The sequence below is a fragment of the Pezoporus flaviventris genome, unplaced genomic scaffold (assembly GCF_033815535.1).
Source record: "Pezoporus flaviventris isolate CSIRO_AGI_PZ_B2104156 unplaced genomic scaffold, CSIRO_AGI_Pfla_v1 ptg000023l, whole genome shotgun sequence".
In the NCBI taxonomy this organism is placed as follows: Eukaryota; Metazoa; Chordata; class Aves; order Psittaciformes; family Psittacidae; genus Pezoporus; species Pezoporus flaviventris.
The window spans coordinates 16,296,079-16,310,631 of record NW_026892571.1 but is presented as its reverse complement, the minus strand read 5'-3'; the positions used below and the strand labels follow the sequence as shown (position 1 = coordinate 16,310,631).

The 14,553-nt window shown below is 38.5% G+C and overlaps 1 protein-coding gene across 1 annotated transcript in view; it reads left to right on the top strand.

Moving 5' to 3' along the window:
• Positions 1 to 14,553, top strand: part of SPOCK1 (SPARC (osteonectin), cwcv and kazal like domains proteoglycan 1) — a 287,668-nt gene that overhangs the window by 85,875 nt on the left and 187,240 nt on the right. The window contains exon 3 of the mRNA XM_061457033.1: positions 6,297 to 6,342. Within this exon, the coding sequence (XP_061313017.1) occupies positions 6,297 to 6,342 (46 nt within the window). The remainder of the gene's footprint in view (positions 1 to 6,296; positions 6,343 to 14,553) is intronic.

Sequence of the window (14,553 nt, the reverse complement as noted above, 5' to 3'; positions counted from 1 at the left end):
CATATTCTGCCTGACGTGTGCTCAGTGGGAATTTATTGTGGAATATTTTTCCAAATTTTTAAATCTAATTTTTATATCTTTTGTTCCCCCAGTGACCCACTGTGACTGGGGGTAAAGAAAGGCTATACTGAAAGCTCTGCCTACTGCTTTCTTAGTACTGCCTGTGGAACCTTCTGGAAGTCTTGCAATAAAACAGGATTAACAAGTTTTGTTTGATATAGCAGAAAACTACCCCAAACAATCAAAAACCCCTCTTTTAATTTAAATGAGTAAAAAGTGTCATTCTGGGCCATAGTAAGCAGAAGATACCTTTTTGCCTGCTAGCGGTAGCTGAACAAAAAGGTGATGTGATGGTAATCTGAGTCCTACAGGATACCTGACATTGTAATGGTCAAGGAGCTTTTCTATGCCATGCATATCTAAGCACTTACTTGGATATGCATTTATGTATTTTATACTGTTATCAATTAACAGGTATTGATGGATTTAGCATTATATACAAGTCCAATGTGACTCCTTTCTACCATTTCATTCTAGGCTAAAGCATTTAATTATGTTTTTATTAATGACATAGCTACAGTATTCTAGGCAGGTGCTGACATCCTCAGACCTTTCATGACATGTGCTACTACTTCAGTCTGGAGTAGTTTCTTGTAATTCCAGCAGTTAGTGTTGCTCGCTTTCTGAGTCAAGCCCTGCATTCCTGGCCTTTCTGGGAAATATAGCACTAGGTTTGCCAAAGATTTCTCTTACTAAATGTAAAGTGAAACATTCCTATCACAAGCACTGCTAACTCACTAACCAAAAGCATCTCGTTTCCCTGCTTCCTTGAATGCCCTGAAGAGAGAGAGCTCACCAGTTCAGGGGCAGTTAGAGATCTCTTAATGTGCTTAGGAGTTTAGAGTCAGCTCCTGACTGCAGACCCTGAGCACTAGCTTCCATTGGGAAATCTTTATTCACTAAAGTACTTGGTGGGCAAAATATTTTCTCTTCCCCTAAATAAATAAAGAACTTTGGATTTGCTGACACAACCTATGTGCTTACAAGAGGCAACAGGCCTTGGGGAGACATTTATGATCCAGGCTAGATTGACTTTAGCAAGTAGCAGCTGGTGCTGTAACGCTGCTTAGTGTTGGAATGCTCTTCCGCACTGCAAGGTAGAGAGGCAGAAAATGCAGCTGCATCTTTCCTCATTTGAAACGAAGCAATGAGCTAGTTATCACCACTGTGCCCAGCTGGTCTCTGTGAGAGTCAAAGGTTTAACCATAGAGCAGGCTGCAAACCAGTGTTAATAAACATCCCTCCTGGAGATACTTTGAAATTTAGGCTCTTGTTGGCTGGGAAGGAAGATTACCTCCTAAAGGTTATCTCACAGTCCTTGGGGTTACACCCTGTATATGAGTTTCCTCAGGATAGGACCTGGGCTGAGGGATTTGTGATGGGGAGGATTTTCTGTGCAGGGTTTTTCAGTCAGCATCTCATTTCTGTTTGATTCATACAAATAACTTAGAAGCTTAATTAATGCACCAAAAGATAAATATTTATGCACCCATTTAGCTCATGTTTGGCTCTATTTATAAACAAGAGCATCTTGCAGGAGCTTCTTTGACAAGTAAATAAAATAAGTATAGAGAGTGCCTGTGTGTTAAATTAAGCATGCTTCGTTAACTCTTGCACAATACCAAGTCTTAGGTAATAACTAAACCAATAAGCGACAAGGGAGTAGGTTTAATGGGATTAACTCAAACGCTTAAACTTCAGGAGAACAAGAAGCTGTTGTTTACTTTCTTAGTTGGTGGGGGAAAAGAGGCCAGGACTGTTTGGTTTTACTGTTAATTTCAGCTTTTTAACTGTATTGGTATTGTAGTGATACAGGAGGTTAAGAGAAGAGCAGTCACACTAATGTCCTGCTCTTAGGGTCAATGTCTATTTACTACTGTCTCTGATATGACTAATGGGAAATTGTGGCAGGCCCAGGTCTAGTTTGAGGTTTGACTTTTGCAAATCAGAACCCAGTCTATGAGTTCTGATGTGTCTATGGGGTCTGATGAATGATGTTTTAATAGCTTTGCCTGTAAGAAAGCTTTTGTGGACTTTTAAACACGTGCTTTTTAATACGCCCTTTGCATACTTAGTGTAACGTATGATTATGTTCTTGGTCGCCTTTGTTGATGGTATATTGATGTAAGTTGACACCTATGTATTGAATGATAAAAGAATATTTTGTTCTTGTTAAGAAGCAATAATTTATTGTGCATGGTATAGCAAAAGGGGTTTAAATCCCTTCAGAACGTGTTTCATCTCCTCATCTCTTGATTGCTTCAATCAAATTCATAAAACTGCAGAACGGAGGCCCAAGTCCAGCAGTTTCTGTTTGCTTTTCATTTGCTGTGCTTGTAAAGTATTTCTCAGTTAAATGTCCCGAGGCTAAAATTTTGAAGGAGGATTCCATGATTCTCCATGATGAACCGACACAGAAGCAAAAAGCAGCTCCTGTCCCAAGCCTTGCAATTGAATTCTCCTGGAGTCTGGGGTTTGTGTTCATTCCTGGCTGCATGCAGAGGCCAAGCCAGTACATCACATTTATCTAACGCAGGGTTAAGCTAAGGGAGTCAGATCCAGCTGTGGTTTGCAGTATCAAGTCTTCTCTTTTTGTGCATGCTTTTATGTGTGCAGAGTGCCTTCAGTTAATTAAAAGATTGACTCACTGAACCACAGGCAAAACCTTCCAAGTGTGAATTCTATGTAAGGAGAAAGATACTTATAAATATCTGGTCATCAAAAGTACCTCTCGGTTGCTGTCACCTGTTGTATTGAAGTGGATCTGTGCCTGGCTTTGCCTTCCCTTCAAAGTCTGTCAAAGTCTTTAAAGGCAGCTAGGGAAAAAGAAATAATTCTTCTATATCAGGTACGTAACAGATGAATATGTGGAAAAACACTTTTTGGTTCGTCTGACAGCCCAAAGGAGTTGAAAATACCTTTTCTTGATGCTCTACAAGAGCAACGTGCTAATAGCACAGCAGACGAACACTGGGCTGTGACAGCAAAGGTGGAAAGGTCAGAAAAGAGAGAGATTATTTCGTTTGGAGGTGAAGATTGTCTGAAATAAGTGATTTCACATTTAAAAGGCCGCCAAGGAGAAAACTGATGAATGTTAACATATTTTTATATTGTTTTATTTCATTCTTTTTTCTTTTCTCATTTGTAATGCTTGCGTATTCAGGAAGTTGAGGTAGGTTTTTCACTTTTAACTTGTAAATATCGGTACAGTAAATAAAAGTATCTGCAACATATCATAATTCATATTATACTTTGAACTCTTATGAGCAACTGTTAATATTGTTATAAATGTGTCGTTATATGTTAATTATTAATGTGTTAATATCAATTTATTAACATGTTAATATTAAGATGATGTAATACCTTTGTATGCTACTGTAGGCATAGGTGTTTTAACCACATTAGTATCTGTCCTAGTAGAAAGCTCAGCAGCACATAGATTTCTGTGCAGTTGCCTGTTAGGAAGGTGTTTTATTGAATCGGAATGTTACATGTCATTAATAAAGCTGATTGTATTTATATATGTGTATATATATGTATATATACACGCACACCTGGAAATTCATGTTATGTTTAGGTGCTGTTATTGCTACATCAGCATGCTGTTCTTCTGTTGGAGGAAGTTGCAGTGAAATGAGGGTATCCATTTGGAGTTATTCCTCCTCCTAACAAAAGCCATTTCAGGTTAATGTATGGCTTTCAGCACCTTGCAGAGTACTGGCACAAAGCCCTGACCATTCTTCAAGCCAGAGCTGTAGGTGTGTATTTAAATAAGACATAGATTTCCTGCTCAACCATATCTATAGCATGAATTTCACCTTTACAGTGCCATGACCATTCAGTTGCAGTTCTTGCTGGCATCAGTGCTGAAGTGAAACTCTAGTGCTCTATTTTCTGTTGTACAACTGGTATAAGTGATTTTGAACTATTGACCATATTGCTTGAACGTATGTATAGTCATTATTTACTCCTATAAATAATAATGTGGTTTATATATTGAAAACCCAGACGGTCTCCTCTATTCTACTCTTTAGGGCTTTTTTTTCTTACTTTTTCTTGTGTAGTTTCCTACTTTGTTACACTGTAGTTTCAGGCATATTCTAAAATAAAGATGGTTTCTATTTTCAAAAAGGAATACTAAAGAGGTCTGCATAAAGGAGAAGAATAGGTTTACAGAAGAGATGGGTGGTTTGGAGGTTATTTTGGGAGGAAGGTGCATTTTCTGTAAAACATTCCATTGATACTGAAATTGAGGTAACCCCCCCCCCCCCTTTCCAATCCTTATCTCAAACCTGCTTCCGTGTGCCACCAGCATAAGAAATCTTTCTTGGGCGTTGAATTATTTAACAGTTTTTGATGCTGCAAACCCAACAGCAAAGCAACACCCAGGGAAAAATGTAAGCAAGGAAAAAAAGAGAATATTTTGGTGCTGGAAAAAAATAATTATTCTGCTCAAAAAGCTTAAAACCCAACACACTGTGAACAGTGATTAATGCTTGGTGAATTCAGCACTACATCATAATCAATTACAAAGCATTGTGAAAGCATGAGGGGGTTTTATATTAACAAAGCTGTGGAACTCAAAGGCAAGTCTGTGATTGTACTTCTGGTGCTGAAACCCCATGCTTCTGAAGAAAAAGTATCGATACTTTTGATGTATCTGAAATAAATGATGAAAAATAATCTTTGTTTTTAATGTGGAACATCGTCACTGTCCATGAAGTCAGTATAGACACTGAGCATCAATATGCTTGCAGAAACAAAATACATTTCTTCCTGATACTTATGCAGAATTACATCCAGCCTCTTCATTACAGGGAGCATTTGCCCATCCTCGCCTGCCCCCAGAGCAGCAGAGAGGAGCGGGATGGCACATTCCGCAGTTCTCCGTGCTGGAGGTGTTGGCACTTTCTGCTTCTCATGATGTCCATAGCATTCAGGAGAGAATGTGCTGCCGTGAGGTGCATCTCCTGGTGTTCAGCAAGGGCATGGAGAGTCCCCCTTTCTCCTACAACAGCCCTGTAGGCTATTCTGGCCCCAGAAAGCATGACATGCTGGCTTCCAAGTTTCCAAGATACTCCAGGTTAGGGTGGCTAGATAACATGAAAGCATGTGAAATTCAGTGTACTGGAGGTAAATAGTAAAGAAATCCCTATGGAAGAAATAATTCAGGCCTCTTACACTGCTGGGTTTTCAGTTACCACCCTGACAGGAAAAAGAAACATAGGGACAGCTTGATAAAGACATCTCTTCAGTGGCAGCCCTCAACAAATGAATTATAGAATACTGAATGTATTAAAAAGGAAATTAATATCGATATGCAGAAAAATATCACATTCGTATCAATCTTCCATGCTTCCTCACTTCAAGTGCATTACTCTGTTGTTACCCCATCCTCTCAAAGGGGACACAAGTGAGAGATACGGAATACGCTGAAACTAAATACAGCAGTTGGGCTTAAATTCCTGTGTCACACAAAGTGGGGGGAACTTTGCCTTCAGGTAAATATTTGCTACATACAAAGAATACAAATTGATCCAGCACACAGAAGAGTTTTCCATCCTTTTTGTAGGGAGACTTGTTTGCAACACGATCTTTTTGCTCAGGCACTCTGACAGTTCCTGCCTTCTCCATTTTCAAGTCCAGTCAGACCCATGTAAAACAGAACCACGAGACTCACAGCAGAATAATATCTTTACATCACATTTAAGAAGCTTTTAAAAACTAAATAGTGGGATCAGTGACAGAAGTGTTCTCTGCAAGCGCTCTTGGATATTACTGCACTTTATAATGGTTATGATGTTATTGCTGTGTTTCTGTACAGTCACAATGGTGGCATTTCCATGCGTCCAAATGAATGGAAGTATTTTTGGATTTACTTTGACCTTTTGCCACACCAAGATGGTATAGATTATGCTATGTTATCTGAACAATATGTTCTTATCTTTGATATGAGAAGTTGTAGATTGATATGAAATAATAGAATATATAATAACGGGCACAGTTTAAAAAACAATTCAGAGGAAAAAGTCAGGGTGCTGAATCCAAGGAATTTTTTTTATTCTTCAATTTCTAACCTGTATTTACTACTTTTTAGGACGCAACCTGTTGATTTGGGCTAAATATATTAGAATCAAACGATGAGCTGATTCATTTGTACTTTAATTATTTAATTAGTATTGAAAAAAACCCGATTATATTTTTCCTGAGTTTCCTTTTCTTTTCTCCCCATTTAGGATGATTATTTCAGGAACTGGAATCCAAACAAGCCTTTCGATCAAGGTACATATTTTATGGTTCTCTTCTGTTATTTTGTTATGTCCCCATGTAATTTATGCCTTTATTCCTTCGTCTGTCCCATGCATTAGTGAAGAGCTATATTCGTACTTACATCTCCTTCCCAATTGAGTCACAGCTCAAGGTGATTTATGTGTAAAGGTGTGACTCATCTCTCTATTTTTTCAGCCATGTTTTTTAATCCCCATCCCTTCCAGTTTATGTTCAGTGATAATATATATGCTTAGAAAGATTTTCTGTAACCATGAATATCGGTCTCATATGTGCTTTAAAACAGGTATCTTCACATACATTTCCTTTCATGTTCAAAACTTTCCTAAAGGAATGCCATAAATGTAATTAATGCAGTTCCTAACAGTCAAGGGGCTAATTCTCTGAAACCAGTTGTGATGTATGAATTTCAGGGCTGTTTTTTCAAAGGAAGGGGTGTTGTGTATGTGCTGCTGACTCAGATATAGATTCTGCAAATGACATTTTGCACTTCATTGCGGTGAATTGTTACGTTACGGCAGTAATTCAACAGTTTCCAAGCCAGCCACCGAAGGACAGGAAAATACTCATAAATACTCAAATTGTTGCGACCAGGATAACACTGGAAACAAGATCCATGCCAGGAGAAAGAACTTCAGTTGACAACTTAAAAGAGATCTCAGATAGCAACTTACCAAGCTTTCTCTGCTTGATGTTCACAGCTTGCAAAAAGCTTTTCAGATGGGGTGGTAAGAGACATTTGTTCTTAATACCATAGATGAATATTGCTGGAAACACTGAAGTTGCTAGGCGTGGTGGGTTGTATTGGATACTTAATGTTTTGTCAGTAAAAAACACTGTGTGCAAAGGCTCTCAGCAGTCCATCCTCTGAAAGGCTCATACAAAAGCAGTGCAAGCTGATAGCATTCCATAGTTTTGTCTTAAAATCAGAATATTGTACTTTAACTTTGTTCTTTGTTGTATCTGTCACTCTGACACCACTTGGGTCTTACCCTTCATTATTTCCTCAAGCTTTCTAGAATATATTTTTTTCCAGGACAAATAGTAAAAAATTACATGTTGCACATATTTTCCTTGGGTGGAAGCAGTTATCAGCTGTTTGCTTTGTGGAGGATAACACCACACAACAGAAAAGTGCAGGTCAGTTAGCTCTCTGTTTGCTTTCAACAGTTGCTCATTTTTCCTATTTGTAATGTTCAGTGAAGCTCACACATCTCCTGCTTGGAGATTTGGCAATATTACAGCTGTAACATCACAGGTAGACAGTGGACTTTTTCCAGTGCTTAAGGCATTTTTAGGATCCTGGATTTCTTTGACTAGCTTTGGTTCATTATTCAACACCATGCCTCTTAAATTGCAGAACGCCAGTGTCCTAGAATGTTGTTCAAAATGGTATTCTATAAATTTCAATCTACATCTGCTCTGAAATTTGTAAGGGTTTTCAAAGATGTTATCTGAAAGTTGTATTGAAAGGAATGATCATTACATGGTAACTACAATACAAATGAATTTCAGTTATTATAGATCCATCGCACAGTCCTCCCTTCTGTTGAATCCCATGTTCAAAATCAAGTGGCATTCAAGTAGAGTGTGAGATTTCTTTTGCCCTTCAGAATGTGAAGTGGCTCTCTGGGTATGGAATTGTTGGGATTTTACATTCAGAAAAGGTACTTCTGTGAGCAAATTGCTTAAGCAAATTATTGAGCTAATAATATTATTACTGAGCTAATTTTTAATTGCCTAAAAAAAGGCAAGTCATGTTACATCAGAACGTTCTTATGCATCTATAGAAATCAAATAGTATGAAATTATACTCATGAATCATACCACAAATGAGAAGAAAGAGTCAATCAGTTAAGGAGAAGGAAAGGCATGAACAAACAAATTAAGGAGTAACCAGATAAATGACAGACCAGTGGAGGAGATGAAACCACGATGCTTCCTTTATTCATTTCAATTTGAGCTGTGCCAGTCATTTATTTTACAAACAGGAGTCATAAAAGGAAGCAGCTTTGCTGATCAGAGATTTGAATCTTGAATTACTAAAGTGTTTAGGAAGAAAATACCCATTGGAAGTCTCTGAAGGTGCTTTTGAAAATTCACTTTACTGAATCTATTTCTGTATTTTCTTGCCAAACAGGCTCTTTGTATTGCATGTAGGTAGCTCCCAGGAATATCATTGGAGGCTTACATATGTTAGAGGTAAAAGTGTAGATTCTCTGTCTTTATGGAAATGGAACTTCAGTGTTCAGGGGAAAGGGGATGTTTTTGCCAAGGCATAGATCAACAGAGATTTTCAAAGGCATTTGCGGGATCTAGGATTACAAATCCTATTGACTTCAAATGGAACTTATGCTCCTACCATTGTCAGAGGCTTTGTGACCCTTCTGTGAAAAACAAAAAGGTAAATCCTGGCAAGAAAAAGAAGTATTGCCAACAGATTTAGAGCTGCTTTGAAAGTGTCTTCTTCCTTGTGTTCCTGAGACGTTTGACGCTGGGCAAAACCACAGATCGCCTTAGAGATTTGAAATCACACGTGGATAGCTTGAAGCGATACAAACAGTCGTACATCTGTTAAAGGTTCCTGTCTCCTTACAGAATAAAGGATCATTTCTCTTTCGGTGGAAAATTTCTCAGAGGCTATGGATTGTTGTAAGAAAGCAGAACGCAGACTGGGCAATGCAGTCTGGGTGTGATACTTGGCCTTGCATAGAGAGCTGTGCGCTGCTTTTGCCTCGTTTAAATCTTACAAACGGATTGTATTTGGTCAATAGGTCATTCTTCATATATATCCTTAGTTTATATATATACATATAGATATATGTACATGTATGAAGGTGTATGTGCTATATAGATGTGTATATATAGAGAGAACTATTTAAATAGGAAGAGCTGAGATGAAGGAAGGAAGGAATATTTTATCTTTTCTAGGTGTTTTCCACCACACATTTCATTTCTGGTATTTTCCATGCAGGGAAAAATGAACAGTGAGAAGAATGTATCCTAGAGCTTTTATGCAGTGCAAGCTGCCGGAAAATTTAATGTCTTTAGTCTTTAGTTCTCCATTCTTCCTTCCCTGACATATTTTTGCATGTTGTTCCTTTTGTCTTTGTGGTGTTTAAATGTCCCCTGTACTCTTATATAATTTTGGAGATAGAAATGCTTTTATTTTATGTTCTTTTGGGTTCTTGTATCCAGACAGCCTGTGCACATCCTGCAGTAAGGAGCCCTGATTTGTTCCTGAGATGCATAGGAGCTCTGTTGTCACCACACAGTTGTTATTCTGAGAGATATCCCAAAGGCAAATTTTAACCTCACAGCACCCAGGTTCTTCCTACAGTGACTGAAGAGAAAAAGCTTCTCCAGTGGGTGAATGAAAGCAGACGGCTGCCTCTCTCCCTGGGTTGTCTGGGTAAATCAGTCTAGCATCATTAAGCCAAGGCTAACTTGTGTGAATATCCACTTGTGAGACAGGTTTACAAGTCCTTAATGTTTAAAATCTATTTCTCAATTCTAAATCAAAACTCATGTTTGAATATTCTAATTGTGAAGTCATTATATGGGAGCCAGACTGTAGAATCCTGATGAAGGAGACGGGGGGCCGGGTTTGGAAGCAGCTGAGGGTAGCTGTTACCTGCCAGAAGTGATCTCACGAAGGCAGCTGGAGGATTCGGTATGTTTAACAGATTTAAAACCCAGCAGTACTCAAAGGTTTTGAAAATCAGCGGCGTTCTGCCTTCAGCTTGTGCTTTATTTCCATCATCTATAGAAGAGTCTGCTGGGTCCAGCCAACTCTATATTCTTTTCTAGCATAAAGCTAGCTTTATTCAGCAGATTGAATTATTTAATTATGCACTGAAAGCCACCAGCCACATAATCAAGCAGACTGGCACATGACTTGCAGTGAAACCACCCCTAGAGTCGCACGAGGTACCTTTGCAGAGCATGCCTTTCCAAGGGAAGTCAACTTGAATGATTCAGCTGCGTCTTGGAGGGCGTTTGAGTGATGGGAATTTATTTTTAGCCTAGTTACAAGCCCGGCTTTTTATTTGTCTTGAACCCAGGAGAAACCAATACAAAGGTGAGCATCTCACCCGCAGAGCTAAGCTAACGAGGCATTTGGTCTGCAGAAGGCAGGAGAGCGTATAGCCTGAAAATGATTGCTAGTCATTAATACTGAACTCAATTCTGTCAGAGCTGCAGAAGCCACAAAGCAGCAGAGTGGAAGGGGCAGGTTAGTCAGGAATTTAAAATATGGATCAAAGGGTTAGGATTTATTTTTTCTTCTGACAAGGTCATTTGAGAGTTCTTAAGGGGCTTGACAGCGAACTTGACACACTTACCGAGTCTTCTCCATCTGCATGGGAGAAAGAAAAAGAGGGGATCAGGGAAAAAGTTTAGCATAACATTCTCAAGTAAAAGATTTTTGGTATGGTAATGAAATGTGTCTGAGATTTCACACCTCTTCAGACTTGCCAGAAAATTGGCTCACTCAGACTATGTATTATTGTAAGTGAAAACTGTTAGCTAAAAAAATGAGTCTAAGTTATTGAGGATTTCTGCTAAAAGCCACCTCTCAATAGCTGTGCTAAATTATTCTATGGACAAAGAGATGTTATTACTTTTCCTGATAAGGTGCATAAGTAAGAGTACACGTTGTTAGGTTTAAAGCTGCTGGAAGCAGCCTGGGGTGGTGTCCAATGTGCTTGCCCTATGGCTTTTTGTAAAGCACCGTTGCCCAGAACACGGGAGCTGTGGAAGTTAACGGGATGCACTTGTATTGCAGATACATAAGCTCCAAATCCAAAAATGTTTAGAGCATTGAGCTGCCGTTATTGTTAACAAGAAGACTGTAGAAATAGTCTGAACTTTCCCCCTTGTCTTTCAGCCTTTGTCTTTATTTTCACTGTCTTTACTCCCAGCCCTCTTCCCCAGTAAGTGGGAAATCTGGATGGGGATATTACTGCTTAGGGCTTTCATTGTCTGCTCTGGGCAGGGAATAAAAGAATTCCCAAATCGTTCTTCCACTGTACTCTGTGGAAACCCTCATCTGCCTGAATTGAACCTATCAGTGGCTGACTTCAGTGTCAGACATGCTGCTGTAGACTTTGCTATCATTATTAATTGCAGACACGAACTCTCTGTCATTTCAAAGAATTCCCCTTGAGCACTAATGAAAGTCTGAATGGGCAAAATACCCTCACTTTTGAAGAGGAAACACTGCTTTTGAGTGCATTGTGGCCTCCAGCATAGCATATCCTCGACTTTCACAGTCCAGCAGCCCCATGGAAGTAGATTTGTCGAATTTGAAGCTTTGTATCTAGAGATGGACGTATTAGTATTCATGCTTCCTCCCCTTCTGCACTGAATTGCACCTATATCTTTCCAGTATCTAACAGGCAAATCTAGGCCTCCTGCAGCTGTGCAGAGTAAAGTTTGCCTGAAATTCATAAGCCTTCCAAAACAAAAAGGATAATAATGGGAAGCCTGTGATGTAGGATGGAAATCATAGAACCTGCCATTAGTTTTGAACATGTAATTTTCTGTTAGCCCAGTTAAGATGTTCTTTCAGAAAAGCCTGAATAAATTCATTTCCAAGAGTTGTTTAGTACCGTACACATCTCTAGCCACAAATACATGTTAGTTTTATAATAAATGTTTTCTATTACAGTGCCTCAGATGGCAGATTTCAATTGAGTAACTTATTTTGCAATTTATTTTTTGACTGTGGTTGAATTAGTTTTAGAGGCTTATTCAGAGGACAACTGCACATGAATTATGTTTGTAAATCTTCAGTGAATCAGTACAATTTAAAAGCATCCTAACTGAATCAACAGAAAACACTAGCTGAGATGCAGCACGTGAAATACACTATCTTCCATCAATGCGTTTCAAGCACATATGGCTGCTTATATCCTCCAAGAAGATGCACGTGGTTCTCTATATGCTAGAGGCACAATATTAAATTCCTTATAAGCTTGTAAGCAGCCAATTTTGTCATTAAGTACGGCATCAGAAGTGACAGAGATGGGGGCCTTGTCTGTGATTGTGTATGGCAGATGTGCTTTGAATTGAGACAGTGATCGATAGGTTGCATGTCTGGAATTTTATTAGCACTTGGGGAGCACTTGTTAGTTTTGTCAATAATGGTGCTGGCTTTGCTTTAATATCTCTAATTTTATTGGTTCTGAAGCAGACATGATTTTCAAAGGGAAATCCACGCTTCCCAATGCTCATCTGGCTCCCATTGTAGTAAATACATTTCTGGCAATACCACGGGGCCTTACCCTGCTCTTACTGACATCACATAGCGAGCAGGAGTCTCCTTCCTTTTGCTTTGTATATAGGAGCTATTTTCGGAAACCTACCTATACCTTTAAAAAGAAGGTGTTTGGGGGGAAAAAACACCCCATGCCTGCAAAGCTGCTTTTCTATTTGCTGCAAGAGAGCCCCCAGGGTCTTATTCAAACTAGCTGCTTTGGTTTGTGCTCTGGTGTAACAAGGTCAAACCAATTGGGACTAAGTCTCCAGCTTTGAAATATTGTTTGATTTAAATACTGGGTGGTATAGCAGTAGATTTATAATGCATGTCAGAGTGAGTTTTAAATCACTAGCCAGTCAGAGTAATATGCACAATATTTAAATATGTTCATATGCTTGTGAGGTAATAGGTGATTACAGACTGTCCTTTGATTCTAAAGGAAAAACAGGAACTCTTGTGGAGAATTAAAAGTAGAAGGCAAAGTAACAATGGCCATAAAAAGGTACCCGGCAGAATTCTTAGGAAGAGAAAAACATCCAAATAAAGGCAAGAGAATTCAAAATCATGTAAGGCAGAAACGAGAGGAAGAAGAACCAAGATAATTGGCATTTCCTCAATATAGAAGGCACAAACTCAAATTACCCAGAAGGCAAGAACTTGGTTAACGACAAGGCTCTTCATGACTGCAGTGTCAAGAAGTTACATAAAGTACAACTAGGCTGAACTCTTCAGTGAGCGCACATGCTAGCCCTAAACTCGGAAAGCCAAGTATAAAATGAGATGTTTAGCCAAGGATTTAAGAATAACAATTCTTTATAAGGAATGTATATATAATAAAACATATATCTATATATAAATACATATAATATATATATAAAATATATAATAAAAGGAAGAGAAGATTCCAGAAAAATGATGGCTCCCTGCTTGGTGGAGAGAGACATTTACAGGCATGGCATTGCTGAGAAGGCCAGAACATTGTTACCTGCCTTTGCTTTGGTGTTCACTTAAAAGGTCAGCTGTGATCATGTAGCTATCATAGTTAATATCTCCAGCTGAAGTGTAAGAGTCTGTATTAGGGAAAGAAGAGGCTTGAGTAAATTAGATGTTTGCAAATCAACTGGAATTGCTTAAGGTTTGAGTGAATTGGCTGAAAGAATTGTAAAAGTTAGTTTATGAAATTGTAGAAGACTGGACAGGACAAGCAGCATCTGTATTTTTAAAGTTAGAGAAAGGAAGAAAATAGGAAATGATATCCCATGAGTTGAACCTGAAACCCTGAACAAAAAGGAAAGAAAACAGTACTCAAATAAAATACTAAAGCAAACATTTGTTAGCATTGAGAAGACAGGGGGATGAATAAAGCTGGTATGGATGTCAAGCTAAACTAATTTTCTTCTGCGACATTTAAAGGCTTTGAGACTCAGGGATAAGCTTGCAGTATCATGTATCTTGACTTTAATAAGGCTTTTGACATCAGCTTACATTACTCTTATAAGCAAGTTAAAGAAATATTGTCTAAAAGAAATAATTATGCAGTGGATACAAGATCAGTTGGTAAGCTGCATCCTGGTAGTAGCTGTCAATGGCTCTATGTCAGGCTGGTAGGATAAATTGCACAGGTTCTTCTGGATCTATTTTGAGTGCAGTAGTATTCACCATTTCATTAAATTGTAGATGTTGAACTTAGTAGACTGATTATATGTAGCACAGCAATAAAATTCACAGTCACTTCAAGAAATTCAAGAAATGGTCTGAATACAGAGGATAAAGTTCAGTGTGGGCAGATGCAAAGTTCTTAAGTAAGAATAATCATCTGCACAAAACAGGATGGAAAGCAATTGATAATAATAAACTCAGAAAATGGGGGGGGGGAACTACAGTGGATTACAAACAGAACATGAGTCAATAATGTCATTCTGCTGCAAAAAAAAAGGCAAGTG